The following is a 19,930-nucleotide window of genomic DNA, read 5'->3' on the forward strand; positions in this document are numbered from 1 at the left end:
TTATGGACGGGGAATTTTGTTTTAAAATGATGTATAAGTTACATTATTATAAGATTTTATATAAGTACATTTTATTAATTGAATACATTTTTCATTTATTTTCAATTCGCCTTGGTTTTATAATGTAGTTGTAAATACTATACAGTACCTACACGTATACACACAATTTCGCGATGTCACCATTATATCTAAATAAGACATATCAATATTTACAAAAAGCATAAAATAAAAAGATATATTTTAAAATCATGGCAATTTAATTGAAAAAGTGCTTAAAGTCTCAAAAGTTGCGTAGTCTTTACACTAGGCTTTAAAACATTTTAAGCAATAGCGACTTATACTACCTGAAAAATCATCATTAAAAACATTCTTCCTACTCTCATTACATAAAACTATTTTGCCAACATTTAGCGATAAATCACCGTGACCGTGCCTCACCCGGGAATTGAACCTCTATCATATCGTATCAGAGCATAAATTCTTTACAATTTCTTCGTTGCGTGATACCGACGGCGGATCCACTTTCTAACACGCGTGCAAGGGCTGCACTGCCGGACAATTTAATCGGTTCACCTTTTATTTCAACTTTAGTGCATAGTTAAAGGTGTACAAAAGGCGAACTTAATGCTAGAAGAAATTATCTACCGGGCAATCGCGGGCCAAGAAAAGATTAAAGGGGCCCACTGATTAACAGTCCGCCTGACGGTATCGGCCTGTTAGTTAGAACAAAATTTTGACAGTTCCGAACAACTGACAGGCCGATACCGTCCGGTGGACTATTAATCAGTGGGCCCCTTAACATCAATAGGTGTGAAATGCAACATCTATGTGTTAAAGTCAATCTTATTGCAAAATAGGTATTAATTATCCAGAGATGCAAAGAACAAATCTAATTTCCTTCCTTTGCAAGCTCCTGCATCAAAACCTTATTTTTGTATCCCAGTTAAAACCTACTAAAGTGACAGTTTATCCCTTCAATTTTTCCGACCAGTCGGTTATTTTTTTATTAAAAAATGGTACTAAAACAGAATGACCGTGGTGGATCTATGTACGAATAGTATTACGTCTCCATATTATAATTATGGAATATCAAAACAATTTGGCGTATTATATTATGTTTAATAAATGACAAAAAAGTTTACCGAGTTTACGTACCTATTGTTTCTTTAACATGCTTTTAAGTCTATATAGTTTCCCGTAATAATACTAATAATAGGTAAACTCCTAACTGTTTTTTCCGCGTTTTATTTTATCCCATTCCTACAATTTCGTAACCGGTAAACGAAAAACCTTCGAGATACAACCATAACAAAAATGTTAAAAGTTGAAACTAATATTAATTAATTGGATGTAAAATATTTTCCTGTTTTGTCTGTTTAACTGAGATAATTTGAATAAAATAATTTTTTCGTAGCCATTGGTTTTAATTACATTTTCCTTCTCACGTTCCGTTTTAGAATTGTCATAATTAATTCACAGTTACGGAAGACACACGTTTCATGTTTTATCTAAATCTGTTTGAATAGTTGCGACAATCGGCCATAATGTTGGACTTTGAAGCGTTTCGCCATATGCAGATATTACCAGAGGTAAATATTATTTATTGAACGACTAGAATTGTAGAAAACATTTCTTTTAATGCCTTAATAATTAGTCACTAATTTTATTTTTTACTTTTATGTTATCGACTTCTGTATCTTCAGTTTGTTGACTTTTATCTTTCGATGTGTAATAGAGTGTAATACTTAATTATTATTGATATATGTTATTGTAAATCTAGCCTTTCTAACTTTCACTGTGGCTTAGGCTGTAAACTTTTGCAGATTCTCTTCTTATCGTAAAGCAAATGCCGGACTTAATACATTTTATAATATAATTTCTATTGGTCAAACTAGGGTTGCCTTTTTATCTTAAATCATTTATCATATTCACAACCATCCGTTGATTAATTCCAAGCTTATCACTAATTTAGAAAAAAATCTGTTATTTTTTTACTTTTATACTTTTACACACGATCATTACCATTATTTTTTTTTTGGTCTCTTTTCCTCTGTGCAAAAACATCGATTCCACGTTAACGTTAATTCTTTAGGAATCTTTAAAGACTCCTAAAAAATAAATAATATAAGCGCACCATTATAATGGTCCGAAGTGTATCGCGTGCTCGAAGCAGTTTCTTTGCAATCGCACCGCAAAGGGTTTTCAATAAATATACATGCATATAAAGCAAGCCAGATTCGCGAGATAACTATACATGACAACAGTATCGACTAAACTCTGACACAGTTCGCTCACTTACCGCTTTTTTGTAGTTTTTCAAAGGGTTGTAGAATAAACTGAAAAAGTCGTATAAAGAGTCGGCGTTTCTAACTTACTCGGCTAATGCCCTGGACCTCTGGAGCATTAAAGGGGCCCACTGATTAACAGTCCATCGGACGGTATCGGCCTGTCAGTTGTACGGAACTGTCAAAATTTTGTTCTAACTGACAGGCCGATACCGTCCGGCGGACTGTTAATCAGTGGGCCCCTTTAGTAACTGGACACGTCATGACTGTCATTTTCTGTACAAAACAGTCTGCTGATTTTTGCGGGGGAGGGGACGTCAAATGTATTGCTATTTCTACATGAGATTTTTACGTAACGTACAAATAGCCATGTCAGTCCATACAAAAGTTTGCACAATTGTGCAGGTTTTTCGGCAGAGGGAAAGCTCTTAAAGGTGACTCCAGTTATGAAGCAGGCCACTGACGAGCCTTCCAAATGGATGCCGTTACAATGGACTCGTCCAAATGGACGGCATCCTAATATTAAACATTGTACGTTTTTGACATTCACGGACCGATTTTGGATTGCAGCCACGCTATTTGGACCGTTGGAAGGCTCGTCAGTGGCCACCTTTAAACATTCAAAGCCTCTGGGCCACCCGACCCGGCCCGGCGGTACTCGTCCCAAATTCTTAAGTACCTGTATGCAATCTTTGAATGGCTATAGGCGTCTTCATTACCCAACTCTAATGGCGAGCAGTACGTTTGCATCTCCTATACGAGTTCCTTAAGGTGACAGTCCATTTCCAACGACAGCTGCACTACTGTTCATTTTACTATGGAAATTGACAATGCTGACAGCGACGCGTCAGTACCAGTAGTGCAGCTGCGGTTAGAAATGGAATGTTACCATTACGCGATTACGATGTATGTAGCGAGGTTTGTTCCCTAGTTGGTAATTCAATAAATTTCTTAAAGCTTTCTGTCATACGTGTACGAGTACGTAATCATTTTCTAAACTTTATTCGATTATAATGAGATTTTAAAACATTACTTCCATCAACTTTACATAACATGACGCCGTATTTATAAAAAAAAATATCCGACTAAAACCGTATCTTATGCCGAAATCAAGACCGAAACCGATGGTTCAGTTTTGTGTTGAATTCGAACGATATCGAAACTTCAGCAGAAACTTCGGTCGGACACTTCAATAAAAAAAATAGAACGCTACTTACCATATTTTCACAAAAACCTCATACATTACACACACATGCAAACAACGCTGTGTTAAGTACGTGTACGTTACAATCGTTACATACATACAGACGGCGTTAAGTTTCACGCGCCGTCCTATAATTTAGCTCAAAGAAATTGCTTTCCAGCGCTAAGTCAGATAAACGGAATTATAGGGACTTAATATTATTTATCGTACCTTGCGTCATGCAACGCTTTGTGCTGCGCTTAGAAAACGCTTAGGTTTTATAACGGTTTTATAGCTGGTTGCACAAATGTACGTTAAATTTAATGTACACTTTTAATACTAATATTTACTTATCTTCTTGTTTTTACAAATATTCATTTCTTATGAATTTAAATAGGTACCAGAATAATACATGATGTAAACATTCTCGAATGTTACCTACATTTTTTGCGTTAATTATTTTAGTATTTACACTCGTGTAATGTTTTTATAAAACTCTATTTCATCTCGTGCTTTAATGCCTCGATGAATGCCTTATGAATCAAAATGTTCCCTATACCCTAAAAAAAGATAAGATACGAACGAATGTTTCATTTACAGTAGTAGCCTTAAATAAAAATATAAATGGGGCAATTACATTAAAGATCATCGGTCAAAATGGTCCAGACCTTAGAAGATAAGATAATAATGACGTTTTACAACATTAAACTGTTGTTCCAGATCTTCATGCACAAGAACGCAATGCAAATGCACGCGCGCGAGCTCCAGCGGGGCCTGGGCGGGGAAGTGAAGCCGCACCAATGCCAGCAGTGCCTCAAGAGCTTCAGTTCCAACCACCAGCTGGTCCAGCACATCAGGGTCCACACGGGGGAGAAGCCCTACAAGTGCTCGTACTGCGACAGGCGGTTCAAGCAGCTCAGCCATGTGCAGCAGCACACTAGGCTTCATACAGGTTAGTATTTAACCAGCAGTGCCTGAAGAACTTCTCAACCACCAGCTCGTCTAACACAGGGTTCACACGGGGGAGAAACCTTACAAGTGCGAGCACTGTGACAGATAGTTCAAGCAGCACACCAGGCTTCATACAGACTAGTTTAACAAATGCCAGCAGTAAGTAGAGCTTCAGTTCGAACTGACATGTCCAGCACATCAGGTTGTAAGATTATAAGGAAATTGGCTAAATAACAAAATAACAGCTATTTCAAATTTGAAATACGTATACTTAAATTTACAATACATATAACATGACAAATTAATGTACATACACTGAATGTCAAGAAAACTAAATTAGATATCATTATGGAAATACCAACGTTAACACGCTTTGTCATTTTTCTTAATGCTAAGGCTTTATAACCATGAAGAGCTTGTATGTAATCATTCAATACATCACATCATACCCCTAATGCATAATTATATCAAGCCTTCATTATAATCCTACTGTGTGGAAACTCATGCTTTTATACTTACTTAGGTACATTTGAACATCTATAACGGACGCTGGCATCGTAAAACGAAACGCAACAGACAACGTTCTAAATTTAAACGTGCATTCGATAACTAAAATACTGGCCGCTTAGAGCAACTTTTATAATTAAAAACTAAACAGCGCCCGATTGGCCACCGATTCGAGTAAAAAAACGCGGCGTATACGTGAAAAGCGGGAAAAAATTGTCCAATGACCGGCGGCCGAGCGGCGGTCGGCCAATCGCAGCGCGCCTCGCGACGCAACGTACATTCTACGTGGTTTAGAAAAAAAATTCACGTGTTTTTCCACGTTCAAGTAACCAATGGCGGACGGCCGTTCTATTTGTATGCACATTATGAATTCAACCATTTATTTTATGTGGGAATTTTTAGCGTTCGTTCATTTGGTTCGCGTGTAGTTTTTGATTTGTGATGATAGTAAATGTTAGTTAGGTGGAATTTGAATTTACAAACAATGCATTAATTAAATTGATACACAAATATATTATATAAGTTAAACTGAGCTTAGGAAATGCATGTATTTGATATTAGTACAGTCAGCAACAAAAGTAGCTAGTTTTGCGAGGTTTTTAAAATGCTCTGTACAGTCAGCCAAGCAAGTGGTCTACCACTTTTAGACTCTATCATCTGATCGATAAAGTCGAAAAGTGGTAGACCACTTTCTTGGCTGACCGTACAAGTTCTTATGTTTTTGAGTTCGGTTCAGATAATTTTGAAAACATTCATCTCCAAACCTCTTCTGCTTCTGTAAAGATAATTATGACGGTTTAAAGATAGAAGTATTCACCTACCATGATTTTTTCATTTTTATGATAGAAGCATCTTATTAGCCGAAACCTACACCATAGTACCTAGTACGTTACTCATAGCCAAAACACAACATTCCTCAAAAGACTGAACTTTTTTAGGGTTCCGTACCCAAAGGGTAAAACGGGACCCTATTACTAAGACTTCGCTGTCCGTCCGTCCGTCCGTCCGTCCGTCCGTCTGTCACCAGGCTGTATCTCACGAACCGTGATAGCTAGACAGTTGAAATTTTCACAGATGATGTATTTCTGTTGCCGCTATAACAACAAATACTAAAAACAGAATAAAATAAAGATTTAAATGGGGCTCCCATACAACAAACGTGATTTTTGACCAAAGTTAAGCAACGTCGGGAGGGGTCAGTACTTGGATGGGTGACCGTTTTTTTTTTGCTTTTTTTTTTGCCTTATGGTACGGAACCCTTCGTGCGCGAGTCAGACTCGCACTTGCCCGGTTTTTTTTATTCTTATTATGAATGGGCTTACTCATGGCCACAGACTAGCCGAGGCGTAGACGTGGCCTACGATGGAGCGAGCTCGCCCAGAAGGATGAGAAAGGAGAACTGATCCAAATTTATTAAAATGTATTCAAATGTCGAACACTAATTCTTTTTCTATTCGTTTTTTCGCACGTTCCGATGTCACAGACAAGTTGGCAGCCAGCAATTAAAACAAGCATAGCTGTTAATTACTAACGCTTACCGACAACTTTAGAAATGTAGGTACAGAACCAATGTAAGATGAGCTCTCATATTTCAATGTAGGCTAGTATAATTTTTACTTTTTTATAAAATAGACTTTGAGGCCTACTTGTACAGTTCATTTTTTAAATTTCATTATTTTCTACGGTCTCCTTTGAGCCTATTTTTTTAGATACCTATGTGTCACTAGCATATCAGTATATTTATAATGTGTATAAGTACATACGGGATCAATATGCATTTAAAAACAATAAAGAAAAGAAGTAAGAAAAACCCTTTAAACAGATTTTATTTAATACGATCATTTATATTCTTCTGCTTTCATAAGTAATAGTTTTTGATTTTAAAAAAGCGTTTTTCAATTAAAAGACTTGTCAAGATCGCTTACCTTCTTGCAAGTTCTTTCTAATGCTAAAAAAACGAACTATAGTGAGAAGTGGTCAATTCGCTTGCGCTAGGCAAGCATGGGGAATACTTTCCAAGCGATGATTATTGGCTGTCAGTGATAATGACTTTTTTTTTCTTTTTTAATTCTATGTTGCGGCCATGACGGTATTGTTTTCAACCGGAAGTACTAATTTGTTAATTGTTTGTTTGCACACGTGAACAATTGAATATTTTTCAAGTAGTGTAGGTTTGTTTTATGTTAGAACGTATGTACTTACAGTCAGCGTCGTAGGTAGGTATAATAGGTAGCAAAATGATTGATTTTGAATAAATGTAGCTGTGCAACTCAAGATTTAATGGCACAAAAAATACGGTCAAAATAATTACCTCCTCCATTTCTTGAAGTAAGTTAAAAATGCAAAGAAGTTGAGAATCAGCAGCGTCCATTAAAAAAACTAAATTTTGAATAAAAGTTGTTCTTATAACCCGGCAACCTTCAAATCAAGAGTGAACAGGCACCTTCTGGGCGAGCTCGCTCCATCGTAGGCCACGTCTACGCCTCGGCTATAGTCTGTGGCCATGAGTAAGCCCATTCATAATAATAAAAAAAAAACAATACGGCGGCACCCTAGGTTAGGTTTTTTTATAATGTGTTTATATGTATTTTTTATTGTTTTGTGTTTTTATATTTTACTTTTATATTGATATTATAAATAACGTAGCCTAAGAAGAAAGATTAAATAAAAATAAAAAACAATAAATCCTTGGGAGTTTCATAAAATTAAATGTATGTTACATACGTATAGGTTATTTAAAATTCACCCTCTTCAGTAAGTAACGTACAATTCCCCACGTAAGCGATCTGAAATTGCATGAAAAACCTCAACACTTGCCATTTTGTTTCGCCGCTCTATAATTTTCCGCCATTCGTCTACCCTTCGTCATTTCGAATAGGTACTCTTGGTCTTTACCCCTCTTGGTCTTTGGTAACCCCTTATACGTTTAAAAAAATACATGTTGTACTCGTAGTCATAAGTTACATTTTTATATTTCGATGGTAAGTAGTTAACTATAATCAGGCTTAGTAGTGGTTCAACTGTTTGTTAGACACTATTTAATTATAATATATGTAATATTATTTTTATTTTTTATTCTATTCTATAGTCTATTTTTTTATTCGGTAGACTAAAATGACATTTCATACTATGAAATGACGTTTTATGTTCACACTATCATACTAGGAAATGTCATTTTAGTCTACCGAATAAAAAATAGACTTTAGTGATAACTAATAATCAGGATATCGTTTATTACATGGTAAAAAACAACTTGTTACAAAATTAAATAATAGTATTAACTCTGATTTTTTTCATCAAACTCCAAAATATGTCCCAGGTGTTATGTCTGTGAATTAAGAACTATGGGACATAATTTATAAGAAGTTATAATTATGCACCCATATTTTTGCACTTGACTAAAAAGATTCACAATATTTAATAATATTATGTTTCTTAACTTAGTTACCCGGTGTATATAATGTATGTTTGTAGATATTTAAATCTTAGGACAACTATACATATAAACTTTATATTAAACTCAAATATAAATCCCTAAACAAAACTAAAACAACTTTTTCAACTGAATCAAAGAAAGCATTACCCTAATGACAATAATGACATAAAAAGAAACAAAACTTCTGCGAACGTTTTTACATAAATTACGGCAAAAAGGCCTCTTTCTTTGTTTTTCTTTGTTTCTCTGTCCCATTGTCATGTAGAGTCGGGATAAGGCAGAAGTTTTATATGGGTGGATCAATTTTATCTTGGCACTCGTTGCTATGGTTACGTTCCCCTGGGTTACTCTTAAAACCTATAAATATTCCAAGTAAAATAATACTCTTTGGCACTAGTACAGTGTTAGTAGAACGTGTGTTTCTTTGGACAAATTGAACAGTCACCTGCAATAACATGTTACACAACGAAGGCCGCAAAAATATCTGACACGATCTTATTTATAGAACCATAAGGGCGTGTCACATATTTTTGCGGCCGTAGAAAAGTAAAATATTATAGCAGGTGACTGTACGGTTGTCTTAAATTGGTTGGTTTAAATAAAAATTATATGAAATAGTTGAAGCACTCATACAAACATTGAATTGGGGAAATTTATAAAGACAAAAAGGAAACGGTTATAAAATTTCCGCTTGTTAAAATTGGGTATTTAAAGAAAAAAACCATTACAAGTTTATTTTTTTTTATTCACGATAACCACATTTAATTTGATAATGCTTTTCTGGCCCCAATTTCACATCGGTGACAGGTGCGACGAATTGTAAAATCACTATTGCTGACGTCACAGGCATCCATGGGCTACGATTACCACTTACCATCGGGCGGGCCGTATTCCTGTTTGCCACCATCATTGTATTATTTAAAAAAAACTTTATTATATCGGAAAATAACAGATATTTCTCCTGCGAAGTTTCTGACAATTGTCAAAGATTTAGAAGAATTGTAGATAATTCTTGACAGGTAATGAGTTACATGTCGGAATTTCGTGACAATTGTAGTGTGTCTTGTGACAATTGTCATAAACTTAGCAAGAGAAATATCTGTTTTTTTCCGATATCCTAAAGTTTTTTTTAATAATACAATGATGGTGGCAAACAGGAATACGGCCCGCCCGATGGTAAGCGGTAACCGTAGTTCATGGATGCCTGTGATGTCAGCAACAGTGATTTTACAATTCGTCGCACCTGTCACGTTGGTGAAACAGGGGCCTGCTCATAATTTACCTTTGTTTAATATTTGTCAATATGTTTGATTATCTATTTATTCATAACTATCTATTCATAACACTTCAGACCACGTTAGCAAACACACGGAACGCTTGTTGGTGTGTGGTTATCGTAGCTCACGAACGCTAGCATCTATAGAGATGTTGTACCACAGGGTTGTTTCACATTTTTAAGGTTCCCAAATTTGCCATTAAACTATTCTTAAGATTAAATTAAAAAGTATCTTATAATATAAAGCGGATCCAAAGAAAAGCAATAACGTCCATAAAATTATCCAGTGTTCGAGAAAACTCAATGCAAAAACTACCCTTTATCCAAAACGGCTTAAGCGCCTTTAAAATCGTATATACATACGACGTTTCTAATGAGTGAAGTATAAAAGAGCACCTGGCCATACATTCACATCACCAACCAAACGACTAACCAGTTTATATTGATCCCTGATTAGGAAGAGTTGGTATAGAATCAAGGGTCAGCTTCAAACTGGTTTGCTAAAAAGCAGGCGAGACTTGAATCTCTCTTTGCTGAAAGTTGCCGAAACTTTATATCATAATGAAAAGTCCAAGGTGAAAAATCCACGGAAAGGAACAAAGGCTAGGAAATATTTTAATAATTATCCCTTTTTAAGGAGAAGTTTTTTTATTAAGAACAAGTTTCGGTTGTCACTGCTTTACCGTTTTAAAAAGTATTTGCTAAAGATATTAATTGCTTTAATTTTTTTGTAATTTAGTTTTACACCTTGGTCATTTGATAATAAATCTAGTTCTCTGTCGTTTTACAAATAAAATTTACTAAATTTAGTTTTCATTATTACGTTATATTACGTTGTTATAATTATACGAAAGTTTGTCTCGATATTGACGACTAGTAAACTATGTCAAATTAACTCTTTTTCAAATGTATCACTTACTAATGCAACCAAGACTATAGTTTCGTCATAATAGTCCACCTGTATTTTAAGGTCATACTTAGGAATTAGGTTGACGTCTCTCTTAAGGACATAGGACATAATGTGGTGGTACTAGTGCTCGACATGGTAATTAATGTCCAATAGATGACACCCTGCTGTCACCTCACCTCTATTGACAATGACTTAAGTTTCAAGATGACATGTACTGGGATCGCGTCGAGCACCAGTACCACCACCTTACCTAAGTATTTGCGATGGAATCTGTAATCCTCATACGCTTTCCTAATAACCTGTGAGATAAAATTATGACTTATATGCACTCAAGCTGTCAAACATTTGTCCACAGTAGTAACCTTCGTTTTAAAAGCTGTATCCTTTTTAGCTTCTATTTCTTCCTCCAAAGCACTGATTTATACTTTGATTTATACACATTATCGAGCAGCTAGAAGATCAACTTTAGCCAGTTTTTCACAGGACTATAAAGACAACTTCTAAAGATCAGAGGTATCAAGCTTAGTTATACTCTCTTAGGTCCCAGTGAATAATATGTATTCGCAAAATCAATAACGCACGCGAGATAAATTACATAGTTTTCAGCCTACCTCAACATAATTGCTCTTTTCGGCCCCCCTCCGTCAATTATTTACACGTATACATATATACTGGACCACCTCGCGGGTGGGGGTGGGGGGTGGAAATCAATAGAATCATTGCGACGCTGCCCGATGACTGCGCTAGGAAAAACGGACGCATCCGCGTGATAACTATATAGAAACAACGCGAATAACGAAGAAAACTTGAGGTTGTTGAGGAAAAACGACCATAAAGGTACCTAAATAAATAAAAAGAGGTTGATATAAAATTGATTGACCAAAAGTACAGGTCAATGATTATAATGATGATATACTTAATATAGATAAATCGCTAACACACTTAAGGCAAAAAATAAAAGAATAATTACAGGGTTCCCTAAGTGATGATCATATAGAAAAAAAGAAATATGACCAGAAAAGGCAAGAAAAACTTGACGTGATAATTTGTTAACCAGAAAAAAAAATATGATCATTGCATTGTAAAACGGAGGCAGGGGCATGATGATGATGATAGAAACGATGCGACTCATGAACGAGTTTTTAAAAAACATAAAAGAAATCCATAACAGACACGAAAAAGAAACTTGTTTAATCAAACGCAATCGTTAGTAGGTAATAATATAGAAAGATATAATTGTAGTCACTTGCGCGTCACAAGAAAAAGTTTAAATATTTTAGGAAAAAAGGTATGTAATTAAATAAGTTTTTGCCAAAACTTTCATTTTTGGTACAAGCTTTTATCGCTGACTGTACTTTTCTTTCCACAGGCAATTAATACTCATCGAGACAAATCTAAAAACCCCAAACACAATTAGGTTGCATTGTTTCATCACAGAGTTCCTATGGCCACCTCCTGTCTCCATCATCAGATCAGCTCGATGGTACCATAATATTGCATTGTCATCCGATTTATACATTCATGCAAAATTTCAGCTAAATCGGAAACCGGGAAGTGGATGTAAGTAACTTGCAAGATTTGATTACACACAGACAGACAGACAGACAACGGTCAGGTGAAACTAAATAAAAGCTTGTAAAAAGATTAACTTCAATTTGTTTAAAAAGTACATGCCTACAGTTCGATGATAATAATGATGATAAACTTAACATTGAAGTCATAAATGTAGATACTCGTAAGGCAAAGAATCAAAAAGACGAAATTAAGCTAGACAAATAATCATAAGAAAACTAAGATACCAATAAATAAAAAATTAGATTTAAACGATAATCCTGTATAAGTTTAACCCCGTGGTTCTAATAAAGTGTACAATAATGGTCATATATTGACTTAACTTTTTAATAACATTATGACAAGTCGATGTGTCAGAAACCTTTGGTGGTCATGTTTATCTGCTTTTCATACACATATACATAGATTGTTAGTCGTCCCTTATAGGGCCTGCTAGCGGTATTGGGACGGCTGACCTCCCGTGACCCCGCCATACCTAATTCATGTATATCAACTGAGGGGTAGCCAGCAAATAGAATGGTCCTAGGATACCTAGAACGCTAGTTGAAGTTTTGACAAGAGAAATATTGTGATAAAATTGTATACAATGATTGAATCACTCGGTACAAAGGCAAATAAATCAAAAATACAAAAAAGTGAAGATAAATTGTCTCGATTAAAATCAAACAGAATTTAATAAATAAATGCATTACTACTTAAAATAAAGGTGGTATCTCAGTTTAGATTTAGTATCAAGATACGACGTTTCGAAAATCATTGATTGATTTACTAGTGAGTTTTGATATTCAAGTTTATTCATATTGATATCAATTTTCAGAATAAAAGGACATAGGTGAGTAAAACAAGACGATGGTCTTGGACGATTAAGTAAGTTGCTCTAAAAGTTCAAATATTTTAATTTTGTTTAATGGCATTTAAAATGAGAAAATTATCTCATTCTATTTTCCACGCCCACTGGTCCATTCTTTCGCGGTAAGCGGAAAACCTATATTTTAGCAAATATTAAAATGTAGGAAACATGCAATATTATATATTCTCTATGCTGCAACCGCGGTGTTGCGGTCGCGTGAAATGCATTTCCTTTAAATATAACTAATGCATTGAATCGGCAAAAGGTTTTGTTTGTGGTTAGTTACTTTTATTTGGTAATTAGGCTTTATTTTAGTAGTGTTGCGTAAAACATTGTTTGTGGGTGTTATATTCCTAATATTTATCGTTTTACTATTATTCAATGTAAGTATATTAGAACTTTTAGAAGTTAGTCTGTCGAAATCGGTCAATAAGAAGCATTTTACGTGTAAAAAATACAATCACGTGGAATGAGTATATCGACCACTGGTTGTCTGGTAGAGAACGCGTTAAGGCATTAAGTTCGCCATTTGTGCTTTCTTGTATTTTATAATAATTATTAAATAAACAAATTCATCCAAAAATAATATCAAGTAACTAAAGCTGCTAATAAATTATAGGTACCTACACCAAAACACCACCTTGCCATTAAAAACTTTGTCATGAATTTTAAAATATTTTTCTAGCCACTCTCATAATACTCTTAGGTACAAACCCGCCATCTTAATATCTTGACTACCTATCACAATATTAAAATTCAGAAACCACGAGAAAGGGATAAGTCCCCCGCACCTCTGGGAGAACGTAATCCATCTTATCATTTTTAGAAATGTTATAATGGAAAAATTTGTCCGGGTGAAAAATCTTTAGCCCACTGGGGATTGGGGCCCTATGTGCACTCTAAACCAAAAATATCTACCTATTCCTATTTCGCCTTATTTTAAAGGAGTAAGGTCTGAGAGTGTAAACTTTTGGACGTTGACGACATAACATTTGTAATAAATTATTTATTAAATACATTAGTTTTACAAGATGATCTAAAAGACGGAGCAAACCCAGTGAGCATAAAAATGCCTGTATCAGAAGGCGCCACTCTTCTTTAAGCACTATGGGCCCGATTCGGATTTTGAAATAGACATCTATTAGACATCACCAAGATACGATAACGATATGTTTAATATCTAACCTGTCAAATTTGACATTTGTGCGATTCTAGAGATACTCTTGAACGATTTCCACAGGATAATATTCTCTAAGTCATATTATGACTTAGAGATCCAATTCACATCTAATAGACATCTTACTCTATCTAACGTAAAAGTGACATTGGTTGCCCGAATTGCGCTGCAAAAGAGAACTAGTTGATATCTAATCTATAACGTATCTAGAATGGATCTAGTACGTGTCGTCTCTTGTGAATATCTTGAAGTTCGAATACGGCACTTTCTTTTTAATACAGATTGTAAAACTACCTAAATAGGTTCAACCCACGATTTAGACATGATTTTTAACATGATAGAGTTAGACCAAGAAGAGTCTGCAGCGATTTTGATAGCCCACGCAAGCACGCAAGGCAAGTGTTATTTACACGCCATATTTTCATAGATGTTTGACGTTTAAAATGACACTGGGTTATCAAAATCGCTGCAAACCTTTACCGGTCTGACTCTAAGTTAGTTTGTATAGTAAGCTCAATAAATCCAATAAGTCAACACACATCAAATTTAATTAGCAATACTTATTAAAACATAATTACATTCTAACAAAAAGTAAAATAAAACTCAAGTACAAATTCACCTTCAAATTGGAAACACGTAAAACGAAGAAAAAACAAAGCAAACGGCGACCAATACGAAATAGGCGTAATTTCCATCATTGGACTAACTGAGAGGGAATCTGTTATCTTTTTCTGTCGCTTTTTTTCATTTTCCATCACGTCTTTGTCCCACCCTCTAGAAAAGAGGGCAGAAAGTACTTGGCACGAGGTTCTTGATACTTTATTAATATTTTTTGACGTTCTATAAAAATATTATAATTGTGCTTTAAAAAAAACTGTTTTTAGGCTTAGGTATCATCACGCTCCGCGATTGTAGTACCATTTAGGGTCCTAGCTAAATTGGTTATTCAATACTTATGCTATACAATTTTCAATTTAGCAAGAACCCTAATGGCATAACAGCCCGTGTGGTGACTGTACTTATATAGATAGAGATAAGTAAAAGATACTTGTAATAAATAATGATACGGTATTTGCATAATATATGTTCTAAGTAATAGTTATGAAATGCATATGTATTCTGTTAAAACTTCTTTTAAAGCTAGGCATAAATAAATTATACCTACGAGTATATTCACCGTACTAACAATAACAATCATTTTCATGGTAAATGTGTTTAAATATTAAATATTTCATGTTACAATGAATTATTTTATTTGAAGAAGGAAGTATACAAAGATTACAAAGTGTAACTAAGATTGTAGCAATATAAAATATTTATTGAATAACCTTGTAGTTTTGGCGCATCGTTGTATGTATTTACTACGACTTTTACTATGTCATAAATTTAGAATGATTAAAGATCAGTCCCGTGATCACAAAAGCTATTAAAATTATTAAATCGTAGAAATAGAAATTGTATGTTGATATCTCTTCCAAATTTAAACTTATAAAATCTTATATCGTTATATATTTTTTTGTCATTAACAAACAATTATTTCTAATAAGCGGTAGCAAAGCAGATAACCAAAGCTATCGAATGTATAAGTATAGCTACGTTAAACGTACAAGGGAACAAAAAAATGCACAGAAAAATCATCGACTTAAAACTCTGAAATAACCAATATATACGAAATAAAATGCATACGTACAAAACAGACCATAGAATACTCCTCCCTTAGTATCTTACCGAGAAGTATCAAAACACCTCAAGCTCAAAGTGAAGTATATTTATTTACAGAACGAGATGGAAAAAAGGTTGTTCCGTGCGATCGGGTTTTATTTGATTTTTCCAATGTTTGCGTCGAAATTAGCGCCGGCCTCCTTCTCTTCGCCTTTTTTGTTTACATTTTCGTTTCTAACTTCGACTGTTGTATACTTTTTAAATATTCTGTTTTATGTGAATTGTTCACAGCTTTTTTCTCATTTAAACAATGAGAAATTAGTCGTATATTATTTTGTAGATTTTTTTATATTTTTTTTTATTTTATTTGGTTGCAGGTTTATTTAGTTCCGAAATTGCCATAAAAGTCGAGTTCAAAATGTTTGAGCAAGTAAAAAAGTTTTTAGAGAATAAAGTTGTTTTGAGCAAACTAAATTATTACTAATAAGCCTTTGACCCCGATAAAGGGTTGTCGAAAGTGTCCTAGATATCTTAACATGTACATTTACATCAAAGTTTTACGTCATTGATGAACTTAGATTTGATGAATACTAAATTTTAGTAATAACAACGTTGATTTTGTTGTCAGAAGTATTGTCTGTTTACTTTACAAATACATTAAATACTTCATTCATTCATCGTAACCATAGTCATCATCCCACTCGGAAATACAATTCTTCACCAACAACAGCAAATACTACAACAAATTCAATTGAACAATAATCGTTGTAATTTTAATGAATGAAATATAATTTCACTAAAGAAAACTTGGAACTTTGTGTAGGAGGAAAAAAGTTGCAACGTTTGAAAGGTTGGTCTGTTGTGATTATATTAAATATGTCTGCTGGAAAGTTTATTGTTGAGATAAATGCAGGTAGTGAAAGAAGCTTTGAATAATAACTTAAAAATCAGATCTAAAATGTACTTATTAATATCATCAAATAAAAGAAAACTGATACAAGGACGAATACAAAAGCTACACTCTTCGTCAATATTCTCAAGGTTTTCTTCAAAACTCAAAAATATTTGAACAAAGATAAACGATGTTTTAAATTCTAAATTTAAAGTAAACCAAAGGTCAACCCTTGCTTTGTAAGAAATATAACCAGTATTCTTTCAATCATCTCCCCTTTATTAAATTATAAGAAAAAACAACTCAAGGGCAAGCTCTAGTTATGTTTCTTTATCTTATTATAAGTTACTTATATTACGATCTACAACTTTATGACAATTTATAACATTATTAACTTTTACCTATATATTTATTTTAACTAATGGCGATTTGGGTTAGAAAAATTGTGATTGAAATTGTATTAATTTGATATAAAATAAGAAATAATACATCCAAGAAAGTACATAGCAGCTAGAGATTATGCAATCTATTGAACTCAGCACAATCAAAATAGTTAAAAACATCTTAATGCCGATTAAAAGTGGTTAATTTAGGATTCTAAAAAGGTATAAATAAAGGTTTTAGGTTCTAATATACATATATACTTTTCCTAAAATTCCGTATATAAATCACCAAAAATCACCCTAGTCCGCCATTTTGCATTTAGCGATGCCCCACATCCACTCAAATAGTAATGGGAAAGAAATCACCCTCCCTCGCTCCGGGCCGCAGATGTCGTGACGATTTTAGGGCAAAATGAGCTTTTGCCTAATTTATTTTTTGCCGCCTTCTTTTCCCTGGGTAAATATTGACATCATGTGCTGGCGAAGTGTGGATACGCCGGAGTTTTGATTTTTTTTTCTGTTGCTTCTGGCTAATCTCTTATATAACATTTAAACTAACACGATCTTTACTCTTTTTTACATCTTAAAAGTAAGTGGACGTGATATAATCCCAATATACGTCTTAAATGCATATATTTCCAATCATTTCATTACAATTTATAGAAAAATATATACAATCAAATTTATTATACATGGCTTCGTGTCTGATACAACTTGTATTACAACTTTTTTATCAATATTTGATAAAACCTATCTCACAAAAACCTACATTTTAATAAATAAAATCAATAATAAATTATTAAATACCGCGAAAATCCGTCACAAACATAACTACGTCATAAAATACTACCTACAAGAAAATAGGGGCCTTGTCCATACAGTTCTATTTCTGACAAGACGCTCCGAAGGTCGTGTTTGAGTTTTTTGCGGAACAGGACGTTCGGCCCAGCGATTAGGAAATTATATTGGGGAGGACATTTTCTTTTTTAGGCAATTATATTGGGGACATTTTCTTTTTTAGGCGATTGCTTATTAAACTGGGCTTACTGCGCTTTCTCCTTAATAGTCTTATTATATTATATTTGTCTGGAATAAATTAAGAGAGACCACTGTGCGGAATACGGAACGTGATATATTTTCTGTTATGCTTATTAATTTGAAAGGCTCAGTATAAAATAACTGTAACTAAGTTAACACATTAATATTTCAACGATTTTGAGCAATAACAACTATGTACCCATACCATCCAAACTGTGTATAAACTGATTTTGAATACAGTAGGCATTATATCGATGAGAGCGGTCAAGGTGTTCACAAATATCTGAACAGAGCCCGTATTATCAAGACTTTAAAGTGCATGTTCACATATTTTTGAGCACCTTGGCCGTTCCGGAATATCTGATGGTGACTATGCATAAACTTCTGGAGGCTGATAACGCACACATTACACCTTTTGGATTGCTAACGCTCATACACAATGGTGTTATTTTATACCCAGACGGGCCTTACGCTTGTATACCACCAACTCACCAAGATTTACAGAATGACAGTATTTCCCAGCACAGCATAATGTTGTTCCGGACATTTGGGAGGCGTGCGCAAAGCCGATGCCAACACGTAGAGACCCTTTTGACAATAATGAAATCTAAGTGAGTACACCGTAATGACAGTTATTATTACAAGTTCTAATAAACGTCTAACAATTTTTTATAAAAGAAGATTACCCAACTTTAATTAAATTAATTCAAACGAAGTGTGAAGAAAAAAGCTAATCAAAGAAAAAAACAAAGCGAAAGAACTCGACGATGCGTCAAAAGAAACGAAACGTCTCACCAATTAGCTTTTATTACTTTTACAAAGAATTATTAATTACCGATATTAATTGTAACCTTTTTTGTTTTTACTTCCATTGTTACCATATGGCATTTTAGGGTTAAGTTTTGTGAAGGGTTGTTCTTAAGATTTGATTGTTAAATCTTGATGTATGTAATTAGTTTGTGGATAATGGCGATTCAATGGTTTTCTGTTGTACTAACATTATGCTGTGATTAACGTTATATTAAAGGTAATTTCCTCTTTTCGTGTAGAGTTGGGGTGAGTGTATGTTAAGCGCCAAAATAATTGACCAAGAGTGTACCTAAATAAAGTATTTTTTTTAGTTTTTTCAGTCAAGCGCTCTCTTAATAGGCTTGTGATTGGCATAGGTATATGATAAATCGACATGTATATTTTGCGTTTTCGTAAAAAATACTAATTAATATTATTAATAGATTGTTTTGGTTGAATTCTATTACAAGCTTTTATTTAGTTTCACCTGACCGTTGTCTGTCTGTCTGTCTGTGTGTAATCAAATCTTGCAAGTTAAATTTGATCCACTTCCCGGTTTCCGATTGAGCTGAAATTTTGTGTACATGTATAAATCGGATGACAATGCAATATTATGGTACCATCGAGCTGATCTGATGATGGAGACAGGAGGTGGCCTTAGGAACTCTATGATGAAACAACGTAACTTAATTATGTTAGGGGTTTTTAGAATTCTCTCGATGAGTATTAGTTGTCTGTCGTAAGAAGTATTTGTATTTGTATTTGTATTTGTAAGAAAAGTACAGTCAGCGAGAAAAGCTTGTACCAAAAATGATTTTTTTGCCAAAAACTTATTTTTAGACAAAGTTAGGTACCTAGGTACTTACCTACAGCCAAATGTAAAAATATATATATAAAACAACTTACTCAAAAACATGTCCCATAGTTGACACCTTATTTCGTAATTAATGTGGGTTGACACAGTATTGCTAAACACCATCACTATCAGAAATAAATTTCGCCATCATACCTACACTCAT

General features: G+C 34.1%; 1 protein-coding gene across 10 annotated transcripts in view; it reads left to right on the plus strand.

Annotated features, from left to right (window-relative positions):
* Positions 1–19,930, plus strand: part of LOC134675591 (zinc finger protein 184) — a 134,216-nt gene that overhangs the window by 83,001 nt on the left and 31,285 nt on the right. For all 10 annotated transcript variants that reach the window (XM_063533900.1, XM_063533901.1, XM_063533904.1 and 7 more), the window contains one exon: positions 4,189–4,420. In XM_063533900.1, coding sequence (XP_063389970.1) covers positions 4,189–4,420 — 232 coding nt within the window. The remainder of the gene's footprint in view (positions 1–4,188; positions 4,421–19,930) is intronic.

The sequence above is a fragment of the Cydia fagiglandana genome, chromosome 22 (genome assembly GCF_963556715.1).
Source record: "Cydia fagiglandana chromosome 22, ilCydFagi1.1, whole genome shotgun sequence".
Lineage (NCBI taxonomy): Eukaryota > Metazoa > Arthropoda > Insecta > Lepidoptera > Tortricidae > Cydia > Cydia fagiglandana.